This window comes from Argiope bruennichi, chromosome 2 (assembly GCF_947563725.1).
Source record: "Argiope bruennichi chromosome 2, qqArgBrue1.1, whole genome shotgun sequence".
Lineage (NCBI taxonomy): Eukaryota > Metazoa > Arthropoda > Arachnida > Araneae > Araneidae > Argiope > Argiope bruennichi.
Window position 1 is genome coordinate 51,017,174 of NC_079152.1, and position 22,590 is coordinate 51,039,763.

The 22,590-nt window shown below is 26.5% G+C and overlaps 1 protein-coding gene across 1 annotated transcript in view; it reads left to right on the forward strand.

Annotated features, from left to right (window-relative positions):
• LOC129960504 (enhancer of mRNA-decapping protein 4-like) overlaps positions 1 to 21,259 on the forward strand; it is a 36,726-nt gene extending 15,467 nt beyond the window's left edge. Inside the window, exons 6-25 of the mRNA XM_056073981.1 lie at positions 2,150 to 2,312; positions 2,399 to 2,503; positions 3,265 to 3,377; positions 7,538 to 7,621; positions 7,695 to 7,790; positions 7,930 to 8,026; positions 8,212 to 8,365; positions 8,529 to 8,616; positions 8,721 to 8,815; positions 9,982 to 10,428; positions 11,097 to 11,283; positions 12,004 to 12,081; positions 14,482 to 14,681; positions 16,589 to 16,744; positions 16,836 to 16,951; positions 17,622 to 17,787; positions 17,885 to 18,044; positions 18,706 to 18,898; positions 19,959 to 20,122; positions 20,871 to 21,259. Of these exons, the coding sequence (XP_055929956.1) occupies positions 2,150 to 2,312; positions 2,399 to 2,503; positions 3,265 to 3,377; positions 7,538 to 7,621; positions 7,695 to 7,790; positions 7,930 to 8,026; positions 8,212 to 8,365; positions 8,529 to 8,616; positions 8,721 to 8,815; positions 9,982 to 10,428; positions 11,097 to 11,283; positions 12,004 to 12,081; positions 14,482 to 14,681; positions 16,589 to 16,744; positions 16,836 to 16,951; positions 17,622 to 17,787; positions 17,885 to 18,044; positions 18,706 to 18,898; positions 19,959 to 20,122; positions 20,871 to 21,054 (3,046 nt within the window). The 3' untranslated portion in view covers positions 21,055 to 21,259. The remainder of the gene's footprint in view (positions 1 to 2,149; positions 2,313 to 2,398; positions 2,504 to 3,264; positions 3,378 to 7,537; positions 7,622 to 7,694; positions 7,791 to 7,929; positions 8,027 to 8,211; positions 8,366 to 8,528; positions 8,617 to 8,720; positions 8,816 to 9,981; positions 10,429 to 11,096; positions 11,284 to 12,003; positions 12,082 to 14,481; positions 14,682 to 16,588; positions 16,745 to 16,835; positions 16,952 to 17,621; positions 17,788 to 17,884; positions 18,045 to 18,705; positions 18,899 to 19,958; positions 20,123 to 20,870) is intronic.
• The last annotated feature ends 1,331 nt before the right edge of the window (positions 21,260 to 22,590 follow it).

Here is a 22,590-nt window from a genome sequence, read left to right on the forward strand (position 1 = left end):
CTGTGGACGATGATCGCCGATGAAAACTAAAAAACACCAACCATTTATTTTCTCAGTACAATGTATTTCATTAACATAACGAACATATACATTATTTGATCTCTTAAAAGTTAAACGTAAAGTGAAAAAAGTAATATATTTTTTGTCTTAAAGTATAAAAATGAAATAAAGAAAATTAATATTCATTTCGAAGGGCAATTGAGTGTACGATATTTTTTCTCAGTCCGTCTTTAGCCAACACAAATTAACACGATAGTTTGCCCATGCAAGAACATGCCATGTGTGAAAAACATGATGTGCCCAAATCTAAGCCGCAAACATAGATCGTTTGGCCTTGCGACATATTGATTGTCACTGCAAATGCGAATCTTATAGAAAATTGAATGCGTTTTAATTCTATCGGTACGTCTGTGAGAATCATTGTAATTCGTGGCAACAAAACATTTTTGGCTCGGAATTTACCATTCAAAATGGTGGCTTCGATAACGTTTTTCATCCATTTTTTAATGACCAATCGCGTGTCATTGCACAGCCATGGTGGGTACTAATTCTGAAGTAAAATAACTGGAGATCCAACTTTCAGTCATAGAAGGTGTGGTGACATGCCTGGCAAATCCAGTGAGTTAAAAAACTCAGATAATTTACAGCTTCGTTAGCATCTCAGACTGTATCGATCAATTTGTATGATACCAAGTCACCTGGCAACGACTGCTGTATCTTGAAGTTTAAATCTTCAATGTCCACATTTTTTTCTGCCAAAATGGCTCTTTCTGCCAGCCACGCATGATTTATGTATTATGTGCATACATCGAGAAATATGCGGTAAATGAGAGCATTTTGCGAATCAACAATAGTGCAGAAATTAGTGGGCAAATTTATGCATTCAGTATTTTTATAGACAGTAACTTTTCCATCACCGATATCTAGTCCAAGAATGTGTCAACAGATGGATTTTGTAGCATTTGGACGCTCGTGTTTATGTTTAGCTGGACTTTTTCAACATTACGTCACAGTGGCGATGATTTCAAGCAAGCTTCGATCTCCTCATCGTATGGGGAACGTGGATAGGAACACCTAATTACCCAGCATTATGAAATATACTTTATGACCTATTCTCATGCATACCAAATACATATAAAAATTTTCATGAAAATCGGTCGAGTTGTTTCTGAGGAGTACGGACACAAACACAGTGACATGAGATTTTTATATATTAGATTTCAAACTATAAATAATTTTAGTTGTAGAAAATTTTAACTGAATGGGTACTGAGAATTTCTCCATTAATTCTTTGTCTAATGCAACAAACCAGCAGTATCAAGCAATTTTAAAAATGAAATAACTGAAAAAAAAATCTAATTTTTCTGTAAACTTAATAAATATAGAGTGCCATATTTGGAGATATTTATAAATTTATGAAATGAATAAAAAAATATTGGTTCTTTTTTCGAAATCAGCAGATCTGTATGTAAGCTGATTCCCAGAGTTTTCAGAAACTGATTTAAAATTTTGACATATACCTGGAAATAATCGGTATTCTGACAACAGTTAAGTATTTGGTTTTTAATTATGAAAAAAAGGTACTATTAGAACCAGAATATAAAAATTATGCTGAAGAATAAATTATTAATATTTTTATTATTATAAAAATTTTGTTGCGTCGTTTTAAAATGTCTTATGAATGACTAAATTTGTAAGTTATTTATGACTAAATAAGTAATTAACCAAAATACAGCATATACATATTTTCCAAAAATTAAAAGCCTGATATGGTGGTTTTTTTTTTTTTTTCCTTGAACAAAATATTGGATATCAAGTTATTTAATATCTGTTACAACAACTAAAGTTTGGATTTGACAATTGATAGTGTAAGACTCTATATTTTAATTTTTTTTTACTTGATTTTTTTTAAAAGGTAAACTTTTAATGAAGTAAAATCTTTCAATATGTTTTCATGATATATTAACCTGATTATGAAATTATGCAAAAACTCATTAATTTTTCAAAACATAGGTAATTGAAAAATATATTTTATGTTCTTTTTTTATATATATTTTTAAAAGTAATATTTGGTACTTGTATATTAACCATTGTTGAATGCAAATATCTGTTATTAAATAACTACTTATTTTACTTAACACTTTTTAAGATGCAATTTGCTTATTCGCATTCTCCGTCCAACTGAATGGACACCTAGTGAACATAATCGAATAATCTGGTGCTTGTATATTCCTGATGATAATGAATCTACAGAAGATGATAGTGCAAATGAAGATCTAACCACATTGCTTGTTGTTACTCATGATGAAAGGGTAATAAAATTGTACTATTAGAATTTCATATTTTAACTTGTTTACATATTAAAATCCATTTTAAAAAGTTACTTTTTCAATTGCAGGCTGAAATTTGGAATGTAGATACAGTTCTAAAAGAACATGGGCCGGGTAATCTAACCGTTGATGATGTGAAAGGTGGTGTTCAAGCTATTTCTGATCATAAAATGGTACTTTTCTTCAGAAGATTATAAAATCAAAAGTTTTAAAATTTATGTACTTTTATACAAATCATTATGTTGGATGATCAATATTTATCATTAAGTTAAAAAAAATTATAAAAAATTATATTATGAAAGCATCTATAGTGAATTTCCAGTTACGTTTTATGATTGTTAAATGATATTCCATTCTTTTCAGTGGGAAAGAATAATAAATTTGTGCATTTCTTTTTCTTATTTGACAGCTACATGCTGATAATGTTTTAATGGCATTAAATGCACACCAAATTTATATAGCTTGCACTGTTTTCATGTATTTATTAATTTGTTTGCATAAGGCTGATTATGCTCATTTATTTGCTTTTTCTGGATTAAAAAGGTTTTATTAATTTTTGATATTTGTGAACAATACAGGAAAAGTTTCATTACTTGTTATTTTACTCTAAAAGTAATGAAATTCTTGTAAAAGTGTTTCCTTACTTCCACATTGAGAAAGAGGAACTCCTGTTTCTCTGTCTTTAATTGTAATGGGGGAGGTCCTTATTCTGTATTAGTTATTGAGTATTCATAAATATTTCAGATTAAAATGCAAAGGTAAATTTCAAATCTTTATTCTTAAGCATAATTTTATTATACACGCATTTAAATATCTCATTTTAATAAATGTCAAATTATTTTTATACTATGAAAATTCACAGCTTTCATCACTAAATTTGTAAGCCTATTATATATTTTTTTTTTATTCACTCTTCAAATTATAATATTTCTAGCCAATTTCAACTGCAACTTTTTCGCCTGATGGAACTGCTCTTGCCATTGCAAGCCTAGATGGAGTTGTTAAGTTCTTTCAAGTCAGTAATTTAGAGAAAGACATTTCTCCTAGGTGCGTATTAGCCTTTGTAATCTTTAAAAATTAGATATGCTTCTAGTGTAAATTTAGAAGGTTCAGGAATCTAAAATTCTGACTGTCCTTGAAAACTTGGATTATATTTTGCTGCATTAGGGACTTTGGAAGAGTTGATGTTTCATAGGATCCTTGAAAATTTCATAAAATACTTTTCTCTTCTCTCCTGTTTTTAGAAGAGAAGGGGGAAAAAAGTTTGTGGTTTGGTTTTGCTGTGAGAAATGTACCAACATTGAAAGGGAATGATTTGAGAATGCTGCAAATCACCAATCTTTTTTTGTCTACATAATTAGGGTGAAGAGAGTAAGATTACTGTAACAACTAATCAGAGAAGAATCAAATCTAATCCTCATCAGACCCAGAGCTGGAGATAATACTTAAATGTAGAACAAATTATTTTTGAAATGAGCTAAAAAAAAAAAAAAGCCCTCTTGTAAAGAGATTTTAAACTTGTTCTCAAAAATGTTCCCAAGTAACTAGAATTCTGTAGACCAACAATATTCTTATTTAATTTTGTTCAGATTTTCATCATGCAGTAATAGTGTTTCATTTAAAAAGTCTGACTAATTTGTATGCGTATAGTCTAAAGTTTGATATAATATTCAAAACATGTTTTATAAATGGAATAGATAAATTTTCACATTGCATTTTGGAGGGGACGGAAAACCAAGGATGTTTAAACCAGATATTAGACTCAAATTTCATGAGCTATTCATAGCCAAAGATATTTTATAATTCTGTTGAATAATTGAATTGGTGAAAAAGGCTTCATTTTTCTTAATAGATGATCCACTGAAGAATTTTTTTTTATGTTAATGAGTAATAAGATTAAAAAAAAAAAAACCCTCAATCTTTATTCATAACAAGATGAATATATGCATGCGTGTATATATGTTGATACTCTACTTGGAACTGCTTACCATAGAGCTAGCAAAGTTGGTGGATATGCTATTTCAAAGGTGGGAATGTTTTTAAAAGTTTTTAAAAAGGTAATTTAAAAGCATTTTAAATTACAATAAAAAATTAAGGATATTTTTGCAATTGTTTATGTAAAATTATCTTTTCAATGATATCAATCTTTTTTGCTGTATAAATTTTTTTTCTATTTTTAATCAATTTTTAAAAATATATTTAAAAATTGATATAAAAATGCAAAATAAACAAGACAATTATTAAATGTCATAAATAATAATGTAAAAATGTATAAATTCTAGAGAAGGAAAGGAAAAGCAACAATGTTATTAATAAAAGTTACAATTAAAAATTGCAGGCATTTTTTTGTTTTACAATCTGAATTATTATTGATTTTAATATAAAAAATATTCAAATTAGAAAAGTCAAACTTCTGTCCTTTACCTAAATCATTATTGGAAAAGCAGATTCCAAGATATAAATTTATGTTTAAAATACTATTAACAAGAAGAAAAATTCAACATTTTGCATTGTTTTAGATTATAAATTTGTTTATATTGTTAGAAAACTAAAATAAAATAAATTATTATTTATGTCATTTAAACGCTTTTGAAAGTGGGAAGCAAACAAAAATTATTATGAATCCGAAAATTTTTTATTGAATAATTCTTTGAAATATTGCATTAAATATAAAAACTGTAACCCACATAAGACTTCAATAATGAACAATTTCGTTTTCTTTTCTTTAAAAAAAAGCATTTGATTTCTGCCAAATATTTTTGTATTTATTGAAGTTTCTTGAAATTAAAATTTAGGTTTTGAGGAAGCTGGCAGAAAATAAGGGAAATGCATAATAAAATGAAAAGAATGGCATCAGAGTTCTAAAATTATATGAATTATATGTGTATATTTAAAGTCTGTAACTACTAATATTTAAGCTGCTCAAATGTTTGTATATTGAGAATGCTAAAAATGGCAAGCTTCATATATTAATTTAAAAATCATATTTATTTGTTGCAGAAATCAGCAATAATATGCCCACATATGTCGAATAAAGTTTGCTGTATCGTTGATCAAAATTATTCCAACATTTTTAATATTTTGTAAAGAGAGAAACATTCATACTTTTGCCATTTTTTTAGCTTGATATATGTATATAAAAGATCACTTGTTGTTCAAAAATTCTCAATATCATAAAAAAGAATATTCATGAAGACTTAATAACTGCAATAACATTTCCAGTTTTGAATTTTCAAACAAAATATTGTATGATGATATCGGGTTGTGGGTGAGTGAGAGAAATGAAATGAAAAGAGAAATTTTACCAAAATATTTAAGTCATAAATCTTATTAGAAATTGTGGGAGTTAACTGAGATTCTAATTGTACTATTTCATGAACAAGGCATAATTGGAATTGAATTACCTTAAATAAAGATGTTGAAGTTGAAAACCTTAAACAGAAAAAGTATACATTGCAGAGTAGTTTAGGTGAATAGAAAAATGCTATCGAGCAGAGAGTTCCCAAATCGCAAAGGAGATTTGATTATATGCAGATAAAAAGAAAAAATGAAAATGCCTCTAATTATGTTGAAAATATTGAACAAACAAGGATGATATTCTCAAAAAAAGAAAGTGCATCGCTTATTAACTAAATGATTTAAAATAAGAAAGCTTAAAAGTTGAAATGACAGTTTCTGTGCTACAGAACTTTGTGAACAAATTAGTTGAAAAAGGCATAAGAGAATAGAGATTTTCAATACTTAGTAGAATTAAATAGTCTTGGAAATTGAAACTTTAAGTGTGACTAAAAATGTAAAGTTAAAATTTTCTAATAACTATTTCCAGTTCATTTGTTTAAATATGAATAAATGTTTGTTAAATTGTATCTATCTCACTGTCAATTGGTATGTATTTTCATTTCTTCCAAGCAGTGATTAAAATTAAGGTAACAGCTTCTTTGTGTTTAATTTTTTTTATAATGAAATGTGTTTCATCAAAAATGTGAATTAATGTGCTTGTAAAGCAAGCACTCTTTAATTTTTTTTTTTTTTTTTTTTTTTTTTTGTAAAATTAGCATCTATTAATAGTTGTGTAGTAGCTGTCAGCAAAGAAGCTTGCATATCTCAAAACCCACTTTGTGTGGTAAGTTTTGGCACAAGCACAATAAAATCATTAGTGTTCTTCATTTAAGAATTTGAAAGTAGTAAGCAAGAAAGTAATGGAGTATTTGGACATTAATAGTGAAAATATTTTATTTAATATTGTCTCTTACACTTTTATATCTAAAATATGCAATATTATTGTTCTTGCAATTCCCCCCCCCCATCAAAAAGAGTAAGTGCCTTGTGGATCCTGAATTAAATTACCATTATTCCTTTTTATGAGTAGTGATTTCAAAAGGAGATTAGCAGTGCCCAATATTTATTTAATTACCAGAATAGTTTAAAAAAAATAATTTTGAGGTTAAAAACAGGAGATTAGGTTGCTTTCTAAAATGAAATCAATAGCAATTTAATAAATGCTTTACATAGAAAAATTAGGAATGAGATAAATTGGTTTATTAAATTTGTGTTTCAGCTCAATTATATAGAAATCACCATACCTAAAGGTAAAGAATTACTGTAAAACTTTGAAATAAAAAAAATGTAATTTTTTTTTTTTTTTTTTGACTAAGATAAGATATGAGTAATATTTCTGAAAACTTAATTTTAATGTTTGAAATATTATGTAGTTTTAATTTTTTTTTTCAGCAAAGATTAATTTTGAACACTGTTTCTACAACTAAATGTATCTCATTATTAGAATATACATATAATAATCTTTATATTTAGCATCACAAAATAAAAATAATCCAGTTCTATTAAATAGTTATCAGAAATTTATGCTAAATGTTAAAATCTGTAACAGACCTTATTTAAATGCCATTTATAAAGTTCCATGATTTTTATGCAGTTGATTATTTTAACAAAGAAATGTTATGATATTATAGCAGAACTTTTTTGTGCCTTATATGCAGGTATTTTAAATTTTTCTAGTTATATGTAAATGCAAATATTTATAAATAACTGTTTCTTTCATTTTTTAAAAAATATCTTGAATGACAATGCATTTTTTAATATTATTTATGCCATTTAGCCTGTAATTAAAATTATGAGTAAGATGCTATACTTTTTGTGTAATTTCAATTAAAATCATACTTCCATATTCTGCTTCCATATTTTAACAGGTGTCTGCATCAATGGGTTCCTCATCCTCAAAAATCATTAAGCTCTCTCTACTTCCTGGATAACTACAAAAATCATAGACCTGAGTATGACATGTTTTGATACAGTTAATATTTTCTAGTTTTTAAAACATATAATAAACATTATTTTCAATTTTAGCATCCAGTTCTGGAAATTTGCTGTGACTGGTGCAGAGAATAACACAGAAATAAAAGTTTGGAGTTGTGAATCATGGATTTGCTTGCAGACTATTAGGTATGTATAGCTTTATATTTGATCTAAATCTTAAGTATTTTTTAAAGCTTTGTTATCGTTGATTTAATCTTAAATGAAAAAGTAAAGTAATAATTTAATTTTATAAAATTTTCATTCTTTATCTTGCCTTTTTCTCTAGAATTCATCCAAATCTAAATGATTCTGTAATGCCATGTTTGAAAGCTGAAATTGATCTCTCTTCTAAGTATTTATTTCTATCGGATATTAAGCGAAAAGTAAGTCAATTATTAGATAAATTCCATCGCTGTGTATTTTTGTTAGGTACATTATTTTGTGAATATAATATTGCACAAAATTAACACTTATTTGAGAAGAACCTTTGATATGAGTATACATTTTTCCATGAAAGATCTTAGTACCGAGATTTTGTTCTCAGTGCTTTTTATTTATTTACTTATAGGTACTGTTTATCTTGCATATGGAGCAGGAGCCTGTGCCAAGTGGTTTGATCATTTGTTCATTATCAGAGTACAGAGTTCCACTGCCTGTCCTTAGCTTAGCTATTCATAGTGTTAGCCATTCTAAGTCTGCATGTAGAAACTCTGATGATGAAGGTATTTAATTTTTTTTTTCTTGATCTTTTTTGATTAAAAATAAGAAATTTAGTTTTTAACACAGAATGCTATTCTCGTTTTCTTTTTTATTTTTAAAATGCAAAACTCGTTAATATACTTAAAAAATAGAAATGAATGCTATTTCCTCTTATCTATTTTTTAGGTGATAGGGATCAGATGGGTGATTGTTTAAATGATGTAGATGATACCCCTTCCAAGTATATAATTAAATTGTTTTGGATACAGACTAAGTAAGTGCGGTCATTATTTAAACTTTTTTTTTTCATTAATTGACGAAATATATGAAAAGAGTTGTTTAAAATTTGAATGTTGACTTATATTCATATTTTTTTAGGACATTGCAGTCATGTCGAATTCATTACAAACCTAAAACATCCTCACCTTTGCAGTCAGTTGGTTCTGTTAGTTCTCTGTCTCAAGACTCGTATGGTATAATTTCATTTTTATCATATTTTTGTCATTAAAATATTTCTGTCTACCAAGGCAGATTTTGTAACAAATAAAATTCATATGAATAAGAACTTATTGCATGATATAATTAAGAATTTAAAAAATAGTATTGCCTTAATAAAAAGGGGGGAAAACCCACCACATCATTTTCAAATTTTTAAATATGTATTATGAACCAAAAGCAATTCACCCCTTATATATTACCCATTCAGGTCTTTTACACTTTGCAATAAAATATATTAGTGTAATTGTTAAGTATTGTTTTGTATTGTAATATTTACTATTAATCGATATTAACCACAATTGCCTTGTGTATGTTTTTCTCTATACAATCTTAATTGTAGCATATCAGTACGACAAGTGAGATATTGATCAAATCTTTTCTCATCCATCTTCTTGAAATTTTTAATACTCGAAATATAAGCTTCAGTTTGTTATAAAAAAATTCCATGGATCTTCTGCTTATATGAATAATTTTTAAAATATGAATCTAACTCTCGCTTACTAAATGTAATAAATCCATTTGGGGCTAATACTTTACTTTTTCACAAACACAGTGCCACAATTTCTTCTAGTCTCAAAATATAATCTTTTTTTGGGGGGAAAAAAAATCAGTTAATCTTTTGTGTATTTAAATACTAAATATTGTTGATGGAAATCTTCTGAAAACTTTGACTTCTGTAAAAAAAAAATTTTTTTTAAGTTTCAGAATTCCTTTTTTACAAAAAAAAAAAAAAAAAAATCCTGAACTTCTCTCCTCACCAATACATAAAAAAAAAAAATTCCCCCTTAAAATATCACTTATTATTGTTACATTTTATGAACAATTTATCCATATGAGCAGATAATTATTTTATTTTTTAAAAGCATATGAAATTAAATTATTTTTACAAGATTTTCATATTATTTTATTCCACAGATTTCTTCATTTGTTATATTATTTGATCACAGAGTTTTATTAACATATACAATTATGTAGTTGAACAACTACAATGTTTTCTCTTAATTTGTTTATGTTGCAAATTATGTTAGTATTGTTTTAGATTTTATTAAAGATATTTATATCAGAAAATCATATTAAGCATTTTTTTATTTTTACTATTGCCATATTGAAAGTCTCAACTTATTAAGATTTTTCTTCTTAGTGTTTAAAGATGGCTTGTCAGATATTAGTCTTGATGGCAGAGAATCATCAAACCGTAGTGTGAAAGATTTAGATATATCAATGACCAAAGGACTGTGCTCTGTAGAAGATCTTGCTCTTGTTTCCCAATCAACTCCAACATCTCTCTCAGCCCTGCCCAGCCACATATCAACTTATCCCAAGTGTACAGAAGTTCTCCTTACACCTGATGATTTCACTTCTCCATCACATTCCAATCTATCTGGTCAGAGTTCTTACTCAATGCATGAAGACTTATCCAGCTCTGCCCAAAAAATTGAATCTGTTTCACATTTACCAGATGGAATAGATTCGCTTCCAGTTGAGCCTAGTACCTTACAGCGAAGGAAATCTTCACAACACAGTGCCACAAGTTCTCCCAGCCGAGAAGTTGCAGAAATTTTAGCTCCTACAAAAGTTCTCCATTTGGGTATGTATCACGGCCAATTTTTTTTTTTTTTTTTTTTTTCCTTGTCTCTCTTTACATTTTTTACTTTCAGTGGATGCAATGGATGAACTAATAAGCTGTTACAATTTTGAAAAAAGGATTTCCATGAGTGATAGAAAAAAAAAGTGTATAAAAATGGTAAAATGTGAGTTTGTATGTATAAAATAAGAGATAATTATTGATAATATCACAAATTAAGATATGACAATGAACAGATAGCTGAAACTGCAGAGGGTTGTCTCATATCTCTGTGCTTGCAGTTTTTATTATTCTATGGGACCTGTATTACAACTGGTGAATAATCTCATTCATTTGATTGGTATATAAAAGAGCTTAATATTTGTTCTCTTATCAAATTATTAAAAAATAAAATGAATATTAAAAACAAAGAAAAAGCTCTTCAGTTTCATACTCTTTATTCTTGCTTTTTCTGCACTTTTATAAATCTTTAAAAAAATTGCTTCAATTGAAATTGGTCTTGATTCTAAAGGGGAAAAAAATTAATCTATAGCGTCTTCCACCCCCACCCCCCCTCCCATTTTATTAAAAATTCAAGGATGTGTTTATTAAAATAATTGATAAATAATAGAAATTTTTGGTAATACTTAAGCCATACTTTCTTTTTTTATTTCCTTGTTTGATTTTTTTAGATGAAATTACCAATGAGACAGTAGCTGTAATCAAAGATGAAGTGCAGTCTATGAATAATAATATGACTTCCTTTACAACTTCTGGAACTTCAGAATCAAATCGAAATCAAGCAGATTATCACATGAAAGACTGGCCTCAAGCTCCAGATCCTACCAAAGACTACACAATTTCATCCAGAAATGACGAGTATGATTTATTATTTTTTTTAAAAACATTTATAAAAATTAACAAACTGTTTCTTTATGTTAATGATGATGTGATCAACAAAAATTTAATCTAATGAATTCATTGAATCTGAAATTAAAATAGTTGATATCATTAAACTTTATTTTTTTGACACATTCTTTGTTAAAAAGATTTCATGCAGTTGATCTTTATATTCAAATGATGCATTTGCATTAATATTAATTAAAGATTATTCTGATTTCTTCCTCTGAAGTTATTGTATTCACATTTAATTTCTTTTCAAATTTTGCTAATATTCAATTAAAATTTAAAATCTTTTAAATAATTTTGTAAAAAATGTTATAATTTTTGCTGATTTTTTTTAAATTTAATTTTTAGTTTTGCTAATTTAGTTTGCTGATTTTTAGAAGAAAAAAAAAATTTACATTTTGTGTAAATTTTTGTTTTTCTATACTACAACAGTTAGTTGCAGAAATTCTTTAATTGTTTATTAAGAACAAAATGGGTTCTATCCAACAAAACTGTGTTGTCTTTGAATTATGCTTATAAAAATGAAGAATATGGCCAAGCTTTGGTGTTATTGCTTTGTATCTTTTATTAAATTGAGATATTTTATTCATGAATAAGTTTTTTAAAAAAAAAAAATTCTGTTTGAATAATATTGTAACTTTTATTTTATTCAGATTTTAAATCTTATAAAATTGTTTTGACTACCTCTAGGGAGCTTCAAGGTCATAGTCAACACTTCCATTCAGACAACAGAGAAGCTGTTTACCAGCAAGAAATGAATATTAACAAGTAAGAAAAAAGGGGTTCTACTACCATTTTCCTTATTAAGAAGAAATTAAATTGGGTATTTTATTTTAGTCTTGGGAAGAGATTCTTTTCCTCTAATTTGCTGAAAATTGTAGGGTTTTTTTAAAAAAATATGTATTTATTTTATTTTTTTCTTTTTTTTTCTTAAATCTTGTTTTTGCTTTTGATGAAAATGTTACTCTGGCAACTTTGCTTCTTAAGTATCTTAATTAATCTGAAGAAAATAAATAAATTTTTGACATCATTCGTGCAGTGCAGAAACAATATGCTGGAGTAGTTTGAAATAATGATTTCAATACAAAAATTTTTTACTCAATGATAAGTATTTTTCTTTTTTTTTAATTAAAAAAAAAACTTTAGTTTTGAAATTACTGCTAGAAGACAGACTACAATGTACATATTCAATTTAATGTTGCATCATTATCCTGTCTCCTGAATCAAAATTCATTTTTTGAAATTTTAGTTTTTAAATCATAATAATGTCATAAATTATGGCTAACATTTTAAAAAATTCTTTTTTGAATTGGAAGTTATTAGAACGCAATTCTTTTCTTACAAAGTTAATGCCTTTTGCAACTTGATTTATAGGTTGTAACATACAAGTTTTAAAAATCAAAAGTTCTTGTTTGTTTTTAAAATTGAGTAATGTAAATGTAATGCTGAAAAAAATTTGATTAAATAAAACTGTAATGTTGATAATTATTTTGAGACATGGTATTTTCGTTATACTGCTTTGTTGGTAAACTAATTATAATGGACTAGGCAATGTATGTAATCTTATTGAATGTTTACTCAATTCTTACTTTTATGTAGCAGCTGTTTATATTAAATATCTGCTTTTTGAAACACAAAAGCAGTTTTGTTAAAATATATAAATTCCAAAACATAATGTATTGCTATTACATTTGTTTATCCAATATATATGAGAATTGCTGTTGTTCAATAAATCGAAATATCAGGTAAACAGGAAAGAAAGGAAAGAGGCATTTTTAAATGTTAGTTTTGTACCATGTATTAAGCTCATATATTCTACCAGGTTTGAAAAAGGAAACCTTGTTTTCAGGAATTGGTAGAGATAATTTTTTTTTTTTCGTTCTTTCTTTTTAAGTTTCTAATAATTAATCGCTTTCTTACAAATTTATGTATTCTACCTGTTTGATCATGGTATTATAAGAAAAGTATCTCTTCTTACTTGAAGTTTCTTCCTTTTTAGCTATTTTTCTTATGATATAAATATATTACATTTACATCATCAGTGCAAAAATAATATAGCTTTTGACTATTTCCTCTGTCCAGGTTTATCTCTTGTAGCATCCATTCATTTTCTTCTAATCACCATAATAGAACACTTAGAAAAATGTAAAGGAAATTGACATTAAAGATAAAAAGCATTTTCTACTACAGTGGTCAAATTAGCTATATAGCTAAGTATCACAAATACACCTGATTTTATACTTCATAAATCACAAACTAAATTTTCATAAACTTTTTTTTTTTCACTCTATGTATGAGTAAAGGTATATATATTTTTTTAATTTAGGATTTGTTAACTCACCTGTTAATACCCAAATTAAAGCTTAAATTTCTGTAGGACACGGTGATTAAGATAAATGAAATAAAATTTTGAAAAGGGGGAAGAAATAATTGAAACATCTATGGAAAATTATTTTTTAAAAAAATTCTTTAAAAATATATATTATTTTGTAGCGTATAAAAATGATTAATTTTGACTTGCTTGCAGTATTTTGAAAATAAACCAAAAAAGAAGTTTCAAAATAATCTCCCTCGCACTTCAAAATATGCATATTGGTTGGTATATTCCTGTTTAACATACATTTTGACTTGTTAAACAAATAAATTTAGTTGTGGAAATTACTGTCTTCAAATAATGATATTGAACCTTAATGAATTGGATTGTCAATTAAATTGACAATCCAATCAAGTCAAATAATCAATTTTTGATTGTCAATTAAAATTACGTATCAAATAAAAAGAGGCTTTAAAGAAGGTTTTTAAATTTAACAAATTAAGTGCAAAAGAATCTTCTGGTCATAAATATTTACATGTTATTTTTATTCTTCAAATCTATTGTAATTCAAAGTCACTTTTGAAATGCAAAAGAATGAAGCAAAAAAATCATTGTACTGAGGTTTCAAGATGAATATGCATACATTTTTACAAATGATTTACTATTTTTAGAAAAATATTTATTTTATTGGACATAGTATTAGGCAAACATTTTTTTAAATAATCAAACAACTTTATGCCATGAACCTATAAAAGTGTCCCCTCCCCATACACACACTAAGAATTTTTTTTTAATTTGATGCATTTATTACGATATAATGTAATGTCGTCTCTTTTTCTTTTTATCAAAAACAGATTGAAGAAAAGTATGAGTGATCATATGCAAAAGCTAGACTCCATTGTTGAAGTATTACAAGATCAAAATTCTGAAATTCAAAGGTTACAGAAGGAAGTTAAAATGCTTCGTCATGATCAAAAGCTTAGCCAGTCTAATTCTAATGATAATATCACAAATAAACTGGAACACCTTTTAAATCAGAATCTTGTACCTCATTGTATCCTTTTTTTAATTTTATGTTTCTGTATATTTATTAGTAAATTAAAATAAATATGTAATAAATATCAAATGATGTAATAAATTAAAGAAAAACACTGAGTTTAATGAATAAGGAGTAGCTTTGAGAAACATTTACTGAAAACATACTATTTAAGAGTAAGGGAATTATGCTTTCCTGTTTTGACAAATAATTAATAATCATTGCTTATATTATGAGCATTCACATACTTTTTAATACATTTTCATATATAAAGTATAGAAAGAGAAAGTATAATAAAAATATTTTTAATTTGAAATTTTGCTGAAACTCTCGATTTCAGATCTCTCCTATTCTCAACAATATCTAATTATAATTGTTTGTTTGTGAACCTAACTGAAAAATGTTTTATCTGAAATTTTTTTTCTTTCTTTTCTTTATTTGGTACTAGTAACACTAAGCAAATACTTGTATCTGTTCTCAGTGCTTATAATCAGCAAGTTAAGATAATTTGTGATTAGTTGTGTTTGATGAATTCTTATTAAGTTAAAAATTGCAGAGACTGACAGTTTTCCAACAAATATCATCTTAATCCAATATTCACAGTTCTTATATTACTTGTAAATAGTTTGGCAACTTAATCCTATTTAATCAGTGCTCTTTATATGAAAATCTCTATCAATTAACTATTTTTTTAGGAAAAGTTCGAGGAGCTTTACTTCGATTGAGGTAATGTGAATTGTGTGGGTAAAAATATTGATGTATTTAAAGACGTTCATTATTACATTTATTCTAGACAAGGATGAAAATTTATTTTAGTCAATAGAATCAAAGATATCAAGTGTTTTACTTTTTTCATTAAAATTAATTTTGTATGCTAGATATTATTATTGCATGTGTTTTTGTATCTTTAGAAACAAAGGCGTCATTTTTTTTTATTGCTTTACTAATAACGGAAAAGTAAATATTTAAATGCTAATGCATATAAATAACAAAAATTAAACATTTTATTAAATTACAAAAAGGTCTGCATTCAAATATGTTTTAGGAATCTCACAAATCAGTAATATCCAACCAGTATTTTTAATTGAGCATCATAATTTCGAAAGTAGTTTCTCAAATCGAATCCAGAACTTCAGCTATTGAGTTAGAAGTTTTGAATGAAATGCTTTTGTCAAACCCCTCAATGTTATGCAAATATAAGTGAGGCCATTCACACATAACTTTTATTATAACATTGACATTTTAAATTACTTCAATAAACTGTATTGGATAATTATTTTAAATTATTTTTATTTGTCTTTTATATATATTATTTTTACCTCTGTATTATATTTTTAGCATCTTTTCTTGGGGGGGGGGAGTGATTCGTTTCCAAAAAGGAATTTAAAAGTGAAAAAAGCTTTAAGAAATTCTATTCATTTGCATTAATTTCTACCTATTTTAAAATTTTCTTCCTCTCTTTATCCTTCACATCTTTCAATAGGCCTAGTGTTGCTTTAAAATGGACATTAATATAACTAAACAAAACCTTCACAACTTCCTCTTTGTACATTTATGGCCCATTTTAAAATGCTTGTCATTTTAACTTATACAATGCTAAATGCATTTCTAGTTGTATTGTTTTAGCAAGAATTCCTTTCTTACCTGCATTTCAAAAATTGTTATTGTTGATTAGTTTGAAAATGTTTTTTGCTTACAGGATTGAGAAATATATTGATTGTAGGTACTATTAATCGAAATGAATTTAAAACTTTTCATGAAATATTTGTATTTGATGTTATATCTCACTCTGTCTCAACTATACAAAAGTGATTTCATAGATTCATTAATGTTTTTAATTCAGAACTGATTTCCTTAAATAAATCATTTTTAATATAATTTATGTTGTTTCATAAAACTTTATTATCTTAACATTTGAAATTCAGATTCAAAATTAGAAAATGTAGTTTTAAAAATGGTTGAAGAAGAAAGGCGGCGATCAGAACGAGAACTTATGGTAATGTCGGAGGAAATATCGGCTACTTTTAGTAATAAGCTTGACAACACATTAAAGCAAGAATTGTCAAGCAATATAGTGCCACGTAAGTAACATTCTTTTTTTTTTTTTTTTCATGTTTAAAAAATATATATATTTGTTCATATTTCATTTAAATTTAATGTTTTCTGTTTTAGAAATAAATAGAGTTCTTGACACAATTGCTCAAAAGATGCAGCTGGATTTTAATCAAAAACTGTCAGCAACAGATACAAGTTTGCGAGACAGTTTTGCAAGATACCTTAAAGGAAAGGTTTGTGTCACTTATGTATCTATAATTTGTATCGAAATTTCACACATTTCCCCCCCCCCCCTTTATATAATTGATAAGTGAAAATTTATTATGAAGTCAGTTTCGAAGTGTATGATATTATTAACTATAATGAATGCTAAAAAGAAGTATTTCATGTAATATACGATGACCTTAGTGTCATATCTATAAATGCTGTGAATCCAAACTAGAATAATAAGTTACTAATGATGTAATTTTCTTTTAGAAATGAATATAAACTATATTTTTGTCTGACCTAATCAATTTATGTATATTAACCTTTCAAATTGCCAAATGAATCTGCTTTTTCGAATATCAGAAAATTTATCAGCACATATCCTTAAAATTCCATGGTCACATTTTCCGAAAATTTTAAAGATTGGATGTCACATCAAAGATTATGAATGGTCATTTCTCTGAAATTTTATTTATTTACTTAAGTATTTAATCTTTCATATTTTACAGAAATTACTTCTCTTGCTTGGTTGATTTTTTGATACTGTTTGTGTGATTTTTTAAAAATATTTTTGAAGGTAATAAGAAAATAAACTTCAGTTTTCTGTCAAGATATTAAATAATTTAAAATCTTTTTTAATCAAGTTTTTCTTATTTGATCTTACATCTGATTGATTTAGTGGTATGTTTCTTACAGCCTTTTTTGGATTCTATATCACAAATTTTATCTACATCACTTCAAGGTGTTGTACAGGCTTCTTGTAAAGATGTCTTCCAAAACAATGTTGTACCTTCTTTTGATAAAGCTTGCCAGCATCTGTTTCAACAGCTCAATGAACAGTTCAATAAGGGAACTGTTGAATGTAAGTGTGCTTGTGAAAATGACTATTATTATGAATCCATGTACAAATTTTTATACTCTAATTTTTTTAAATTCTTTATTTTGGTTGTGACATACAGACATCCAGGCTCTTGATAAACATGCCCAAAAGACTTGTGCTTCCCTTGATGCTACAGTAGCTTCTATAAAGGAAGAAATCAGTACTCTTGTCACTGGAGCTCAGCAAGCAATTCATACTCAGTCTATTAAAGTAGAAAATCACAGTTTAGATTTAATGAAGTAAGAAGATATTTTTGAATTGTTTCTCATAATTTATTATTCTTAAAAAGATATATTTATTTATATTGTTTACTTAAGAAAGTAAACTCTGAAAACATTTTATCAAATTATCCTCATATTGAAATGTTAATTTCATTTTTTTCTTTCTCGTCAAATTAATTAGTTTGCTTTAAAGGTGAAATGAAATGTAATGCAATATAGTTTTATTGAATTCAAATATTATTTCTAGTATATTAGTTTTTAACACTAAACCTACTGGTATTTCACTGATACATTGGAAAATGGTCATGATACATTGGAAATGAAATAGTAGGTTTAGTGCTAATATCAATTTGAATGATATTTAATATTTTTCCAATGCTAATGAAAGTCGGTGTTTCTTGGTTAATTTTTAAATGCTGTCTAAATATGTATAATATGTTTATACTTCAAAATGTATGAGCTGTCCTGTTTGAGAATGCCACTGATTTATATGTAATGAGTTTTAAAATTTGAGAAACAGTTTTTATCCTATTATTTGAGTTCAAATTTATAAGCATGTTTTTGTTAAATTAAAGAACATATGTTTCAAATGGAATATGAATTTTAAAACATCTTTACTTTTCTATATCTATTTGGTACTTTTCTAATCGGTGCTTTTTTTTTTTTTTTTTTTTTACAGACAACATGAAATGCTTTTATCAGATATGCGACAAGTTGTGCAAGAAGAAGTTAAAAAAGCTTTAAGGGAACAAACTACTGCTGTACTCAATTCTAGGTCAACAACACCTGTTCCTCATACTGATCCTCAACTACAAAAGCAACATATGATGCAACTTGTGAAACAAGGCAATATCAATGAAGCCTTTCAGCAAGTGAGTTTTCCAAGGGATTTTTTTTAACATAAATCAAACTTATTATTTAAATGATAATTTCACATTTAAATAGTACTTTGAATATACCCCGTTCATTTGACATTACAGTAATAAAGCTATGAAAATATTTTTCCCAAACAAAGATAATAAGCTGTATCCTTACACTTCTGAGTTAAGTATAAAAATGAATACTAAAAATTTCAGTGTCTGTCAGTTCGGAAAACTAAATGATAATTGCTAAATTAATATTAGAATTCATGGTAAATCTTACTGTCTGATTTCATTTAATGTTATTTTAAAATATTAAGTTCTTGGGCAGTACTTGCAGTAATTTTTGGAAAATTATGCATATAGGTGTTATTAAAAGGGCTATCTGAATATAAATACTATTCCATTTTAAATATTAATGATTAATTTGTTTCTTTTTTTCTTTGTTAATAAATTCGATTCTACATTCTGAATTTCAGCATGATTCTTTTTCCTTGTTATATCAGCATTGTTGATCTTTTAATACTGGTGTACTTTGGAGAATTTTGTGGACTATTACAATATGAATAGTGTGTGAAAAAATTTATCTTGAAACAAGGTACTAGATTTATAAGATAAATATTTTCAAAATTTTAACACAGTATAAGAAGTCAAATATTTTCTGATTTAAAAAAAAAAGAAATTCTCTTATTCATATTTTTTAAAAAAAACTGGCTACATTGATACTTGTAAAATTGTCTATTGTAAATTGATGCTACTCTCATCTTCCTATTCGAACTCTTAATAATCAATTTTTTACTTGCGACCTTTTTGACTAGAGAGATATTTTTATTAAATGTGGCAAATTGCCATTACAAATCTGTTTCACCTTTTCACTCACAATAAGCTTGGTATTTTGATATTGCTTAAATGACATTTATATCCATTTCTCCTTAAAAATTCAGCATATGATTAAAAGTCATTAAAAGAAAAACCAATTAGCATTTAGTAGCATTTTAGATAGAAATTCAAGCAATTATTCTGAGAATTTTTATTTATTTGTATACTATATGTTTTATTTCTGTTTTAATAGGCCCTTTCTGCCATGGATGTCCAATTAGTATTGTTCCTATGTGAATCTGTAAATGTTGATTTAGTTTTTGGTTCCTCCCCTTGCCCATTACAGCAACATGTACTTCTTTCACTTGTGAATCAGCTCTCAGCTGACTTTAACACAAAGACAGAAATACGAGTCAGGTAAATCTTTATTTGTTTAATTTTATGTGGTAACAATATTTTTGCACTAAGTATTGCCTTGATTTTTTTTTTTTTAAACAAAGCATAAATTCAAAGATGACATAATAAGAAAGAAACTAATTTAATTTTGCATTGATTAAACTGGTGCATTTTATTCGATATATTCTTTGTTAAATTTGCTTGTTCATTTTGCTACATGTAGTTTTCTCTGAGTTCATTTTATGTGCCTGCCATTTAATTATTTTTTAAAATCTGAAAAATTTGTAGATCTTTTTACTATACAAACTTCTACAACTATTTTGCGTAACTTTTTTCTTAATATAGTCATAGAAAATAAAAAGGTAGGGAAAAAATATTTTGAGATTAAAAATGAATAAGAACTTCTCCGCAATATGTGGAAATAACTTCTCCGCAATATGTGGAAATATGTCATTTCCCATCCAGTTCAAATTTTGGCTTGAATAGAATTTTCCCTCCAACGGTTAACATTTCTTTTCTTACCCCTTGAGTTATATCTGTAAATATCTTTTTAGTTCTTTGAACATTTTTAGGTTTAATTCTTTATTGTATTATAATATTTAACAATTTTAAAATACTGTATTTTATGCACAACATATGGAGAAATCAGTTAAAGCAGATTTTATGAGCTAATTTCTTCAAATTTGTTACATAAATTTAAACTGAAGTGAAAAGTTTTCTATTAATTTCTTATCATATTAAAGTATTAACATTTGTTTATATATTGCAGGTATATTGAAGATGTCATTGCAAGCTTGGATAGCAATGATCCTATCATTAAAGATCATATTCGAAGTGTGCTTGAGAATCTTCAACAAAGAATTACTACTTTTCTATTTAAAAATCCTAACCACAGATTCACTCGTAACCTACGAAGGATATCATTGGCTATCAATGCTTTAATTAAATGCTAATAAGAAAGAATTCAATTGAAGAACAAGATGTTTAATATACATTGTAACTTTGTTTAATACTTTTGTGGAAGCATTCGCTTCAAGCTACATTTAAAGAAACACAATTTCATCATGTTCATTGGCTTTCATATTTAAACTTTTATGTTAATGCTTTTACAAACATTGTATTATAGTAATTAAGAATAAAATATTTTTTTTATTTGTCTTACTTTCACTTTGTGTCATACCTTAAATTTATTTCAGATATCATATTGTCTCACTTGTAAAAATAAAAATATTGCAAGAAAGAAAAAAAGTGTTGTTATTTTTAATTATTTATAAAGATGTAGTGCTTTTCCCGGAGCATGGCAATTCATCAGTATTAATCTGTATTTTACTATGCTAATTTAATGTTCTAGGTTGTTTTGTTAATATTTAATCCATTAATCATAAACATGAAGAGACATGTTTTTGCTTTTATAGAAAATTAATATTAAAAGATATATTTTCGAAAATAAAATGAATTGTTTATGTTCAAATTGAATTTCAAATTATACACCCGCTTTACAAAATTTTTATGCTTATTTTTACTTATTTTTTAAGAGTTCATGTTTGTAAACATGAATATTTGTTTTCACTTACTTTACAAACTTACTTAAATTTTGAATTTGTACATTTTTTTTTTCTTTTGTTTCTAATGACAATAACTTATCTTTTTGCTTTTCAAAACTTAATGAATGAATTAATTTGTATAATTTATTTAGATAATTTCTTGTGAAAGATACAATCTGGTAGAAATTCTACAAAAGAATTGCTAAAATTTCAAAATAATCATAACTAGCCTCTGTACTCATGATTTCCCCAGTCTGTTATTCTATATCTTTATAAGAAAAAGCAAAACATATATATTTATAAATAGTACATATTTTGTAGTTTTACAAAATAATAAAATAAAATTTGGATGCCTATTGAATTTGGAAATAAATCTTTCAAGGGGTTGACTTTCTATTGTTCTGTATTTCATAAGCCTGTAAACATGGTGATTCAAAAACGCGATGAATTAAATATATGGAATTCGATATGTGATTTTGTGACTACATTCGTAATTCTTTCATTTGATTGGAAACACGATGTCTAAAACTCAAATTTGATTTCTGGGTACCTATTCCTAAATATCAGGGATTAATCACAAAGGATCACACAATAGATTTAAGAAAAATACAGAATTCCTGTCGAGAGTATGCAAAATGTTTTCGAGAGACACTCCTTCTGTTTTTTTTTTTTTTTTAGACAATCGGTTTGCTGTAATTTGATTCTCCTACTGTTCCTGAAGGTTTGTATTCCTATATAATCAGCATCGATACTCTAGATTATGTACATAGTGGCATAATCTAAGAAAGTTAACATTAACCGATAAATCAATGTTTGAACTTCAGTACTTTTTTGCTTCATGAATGCACTCTCCTAAATTTATGTATAATGAACTAGACAACAATGATTTAGAATTGATTCCACTTGCATTTAATTGAAAGACTTACTACATTGAAGTTGTAATAA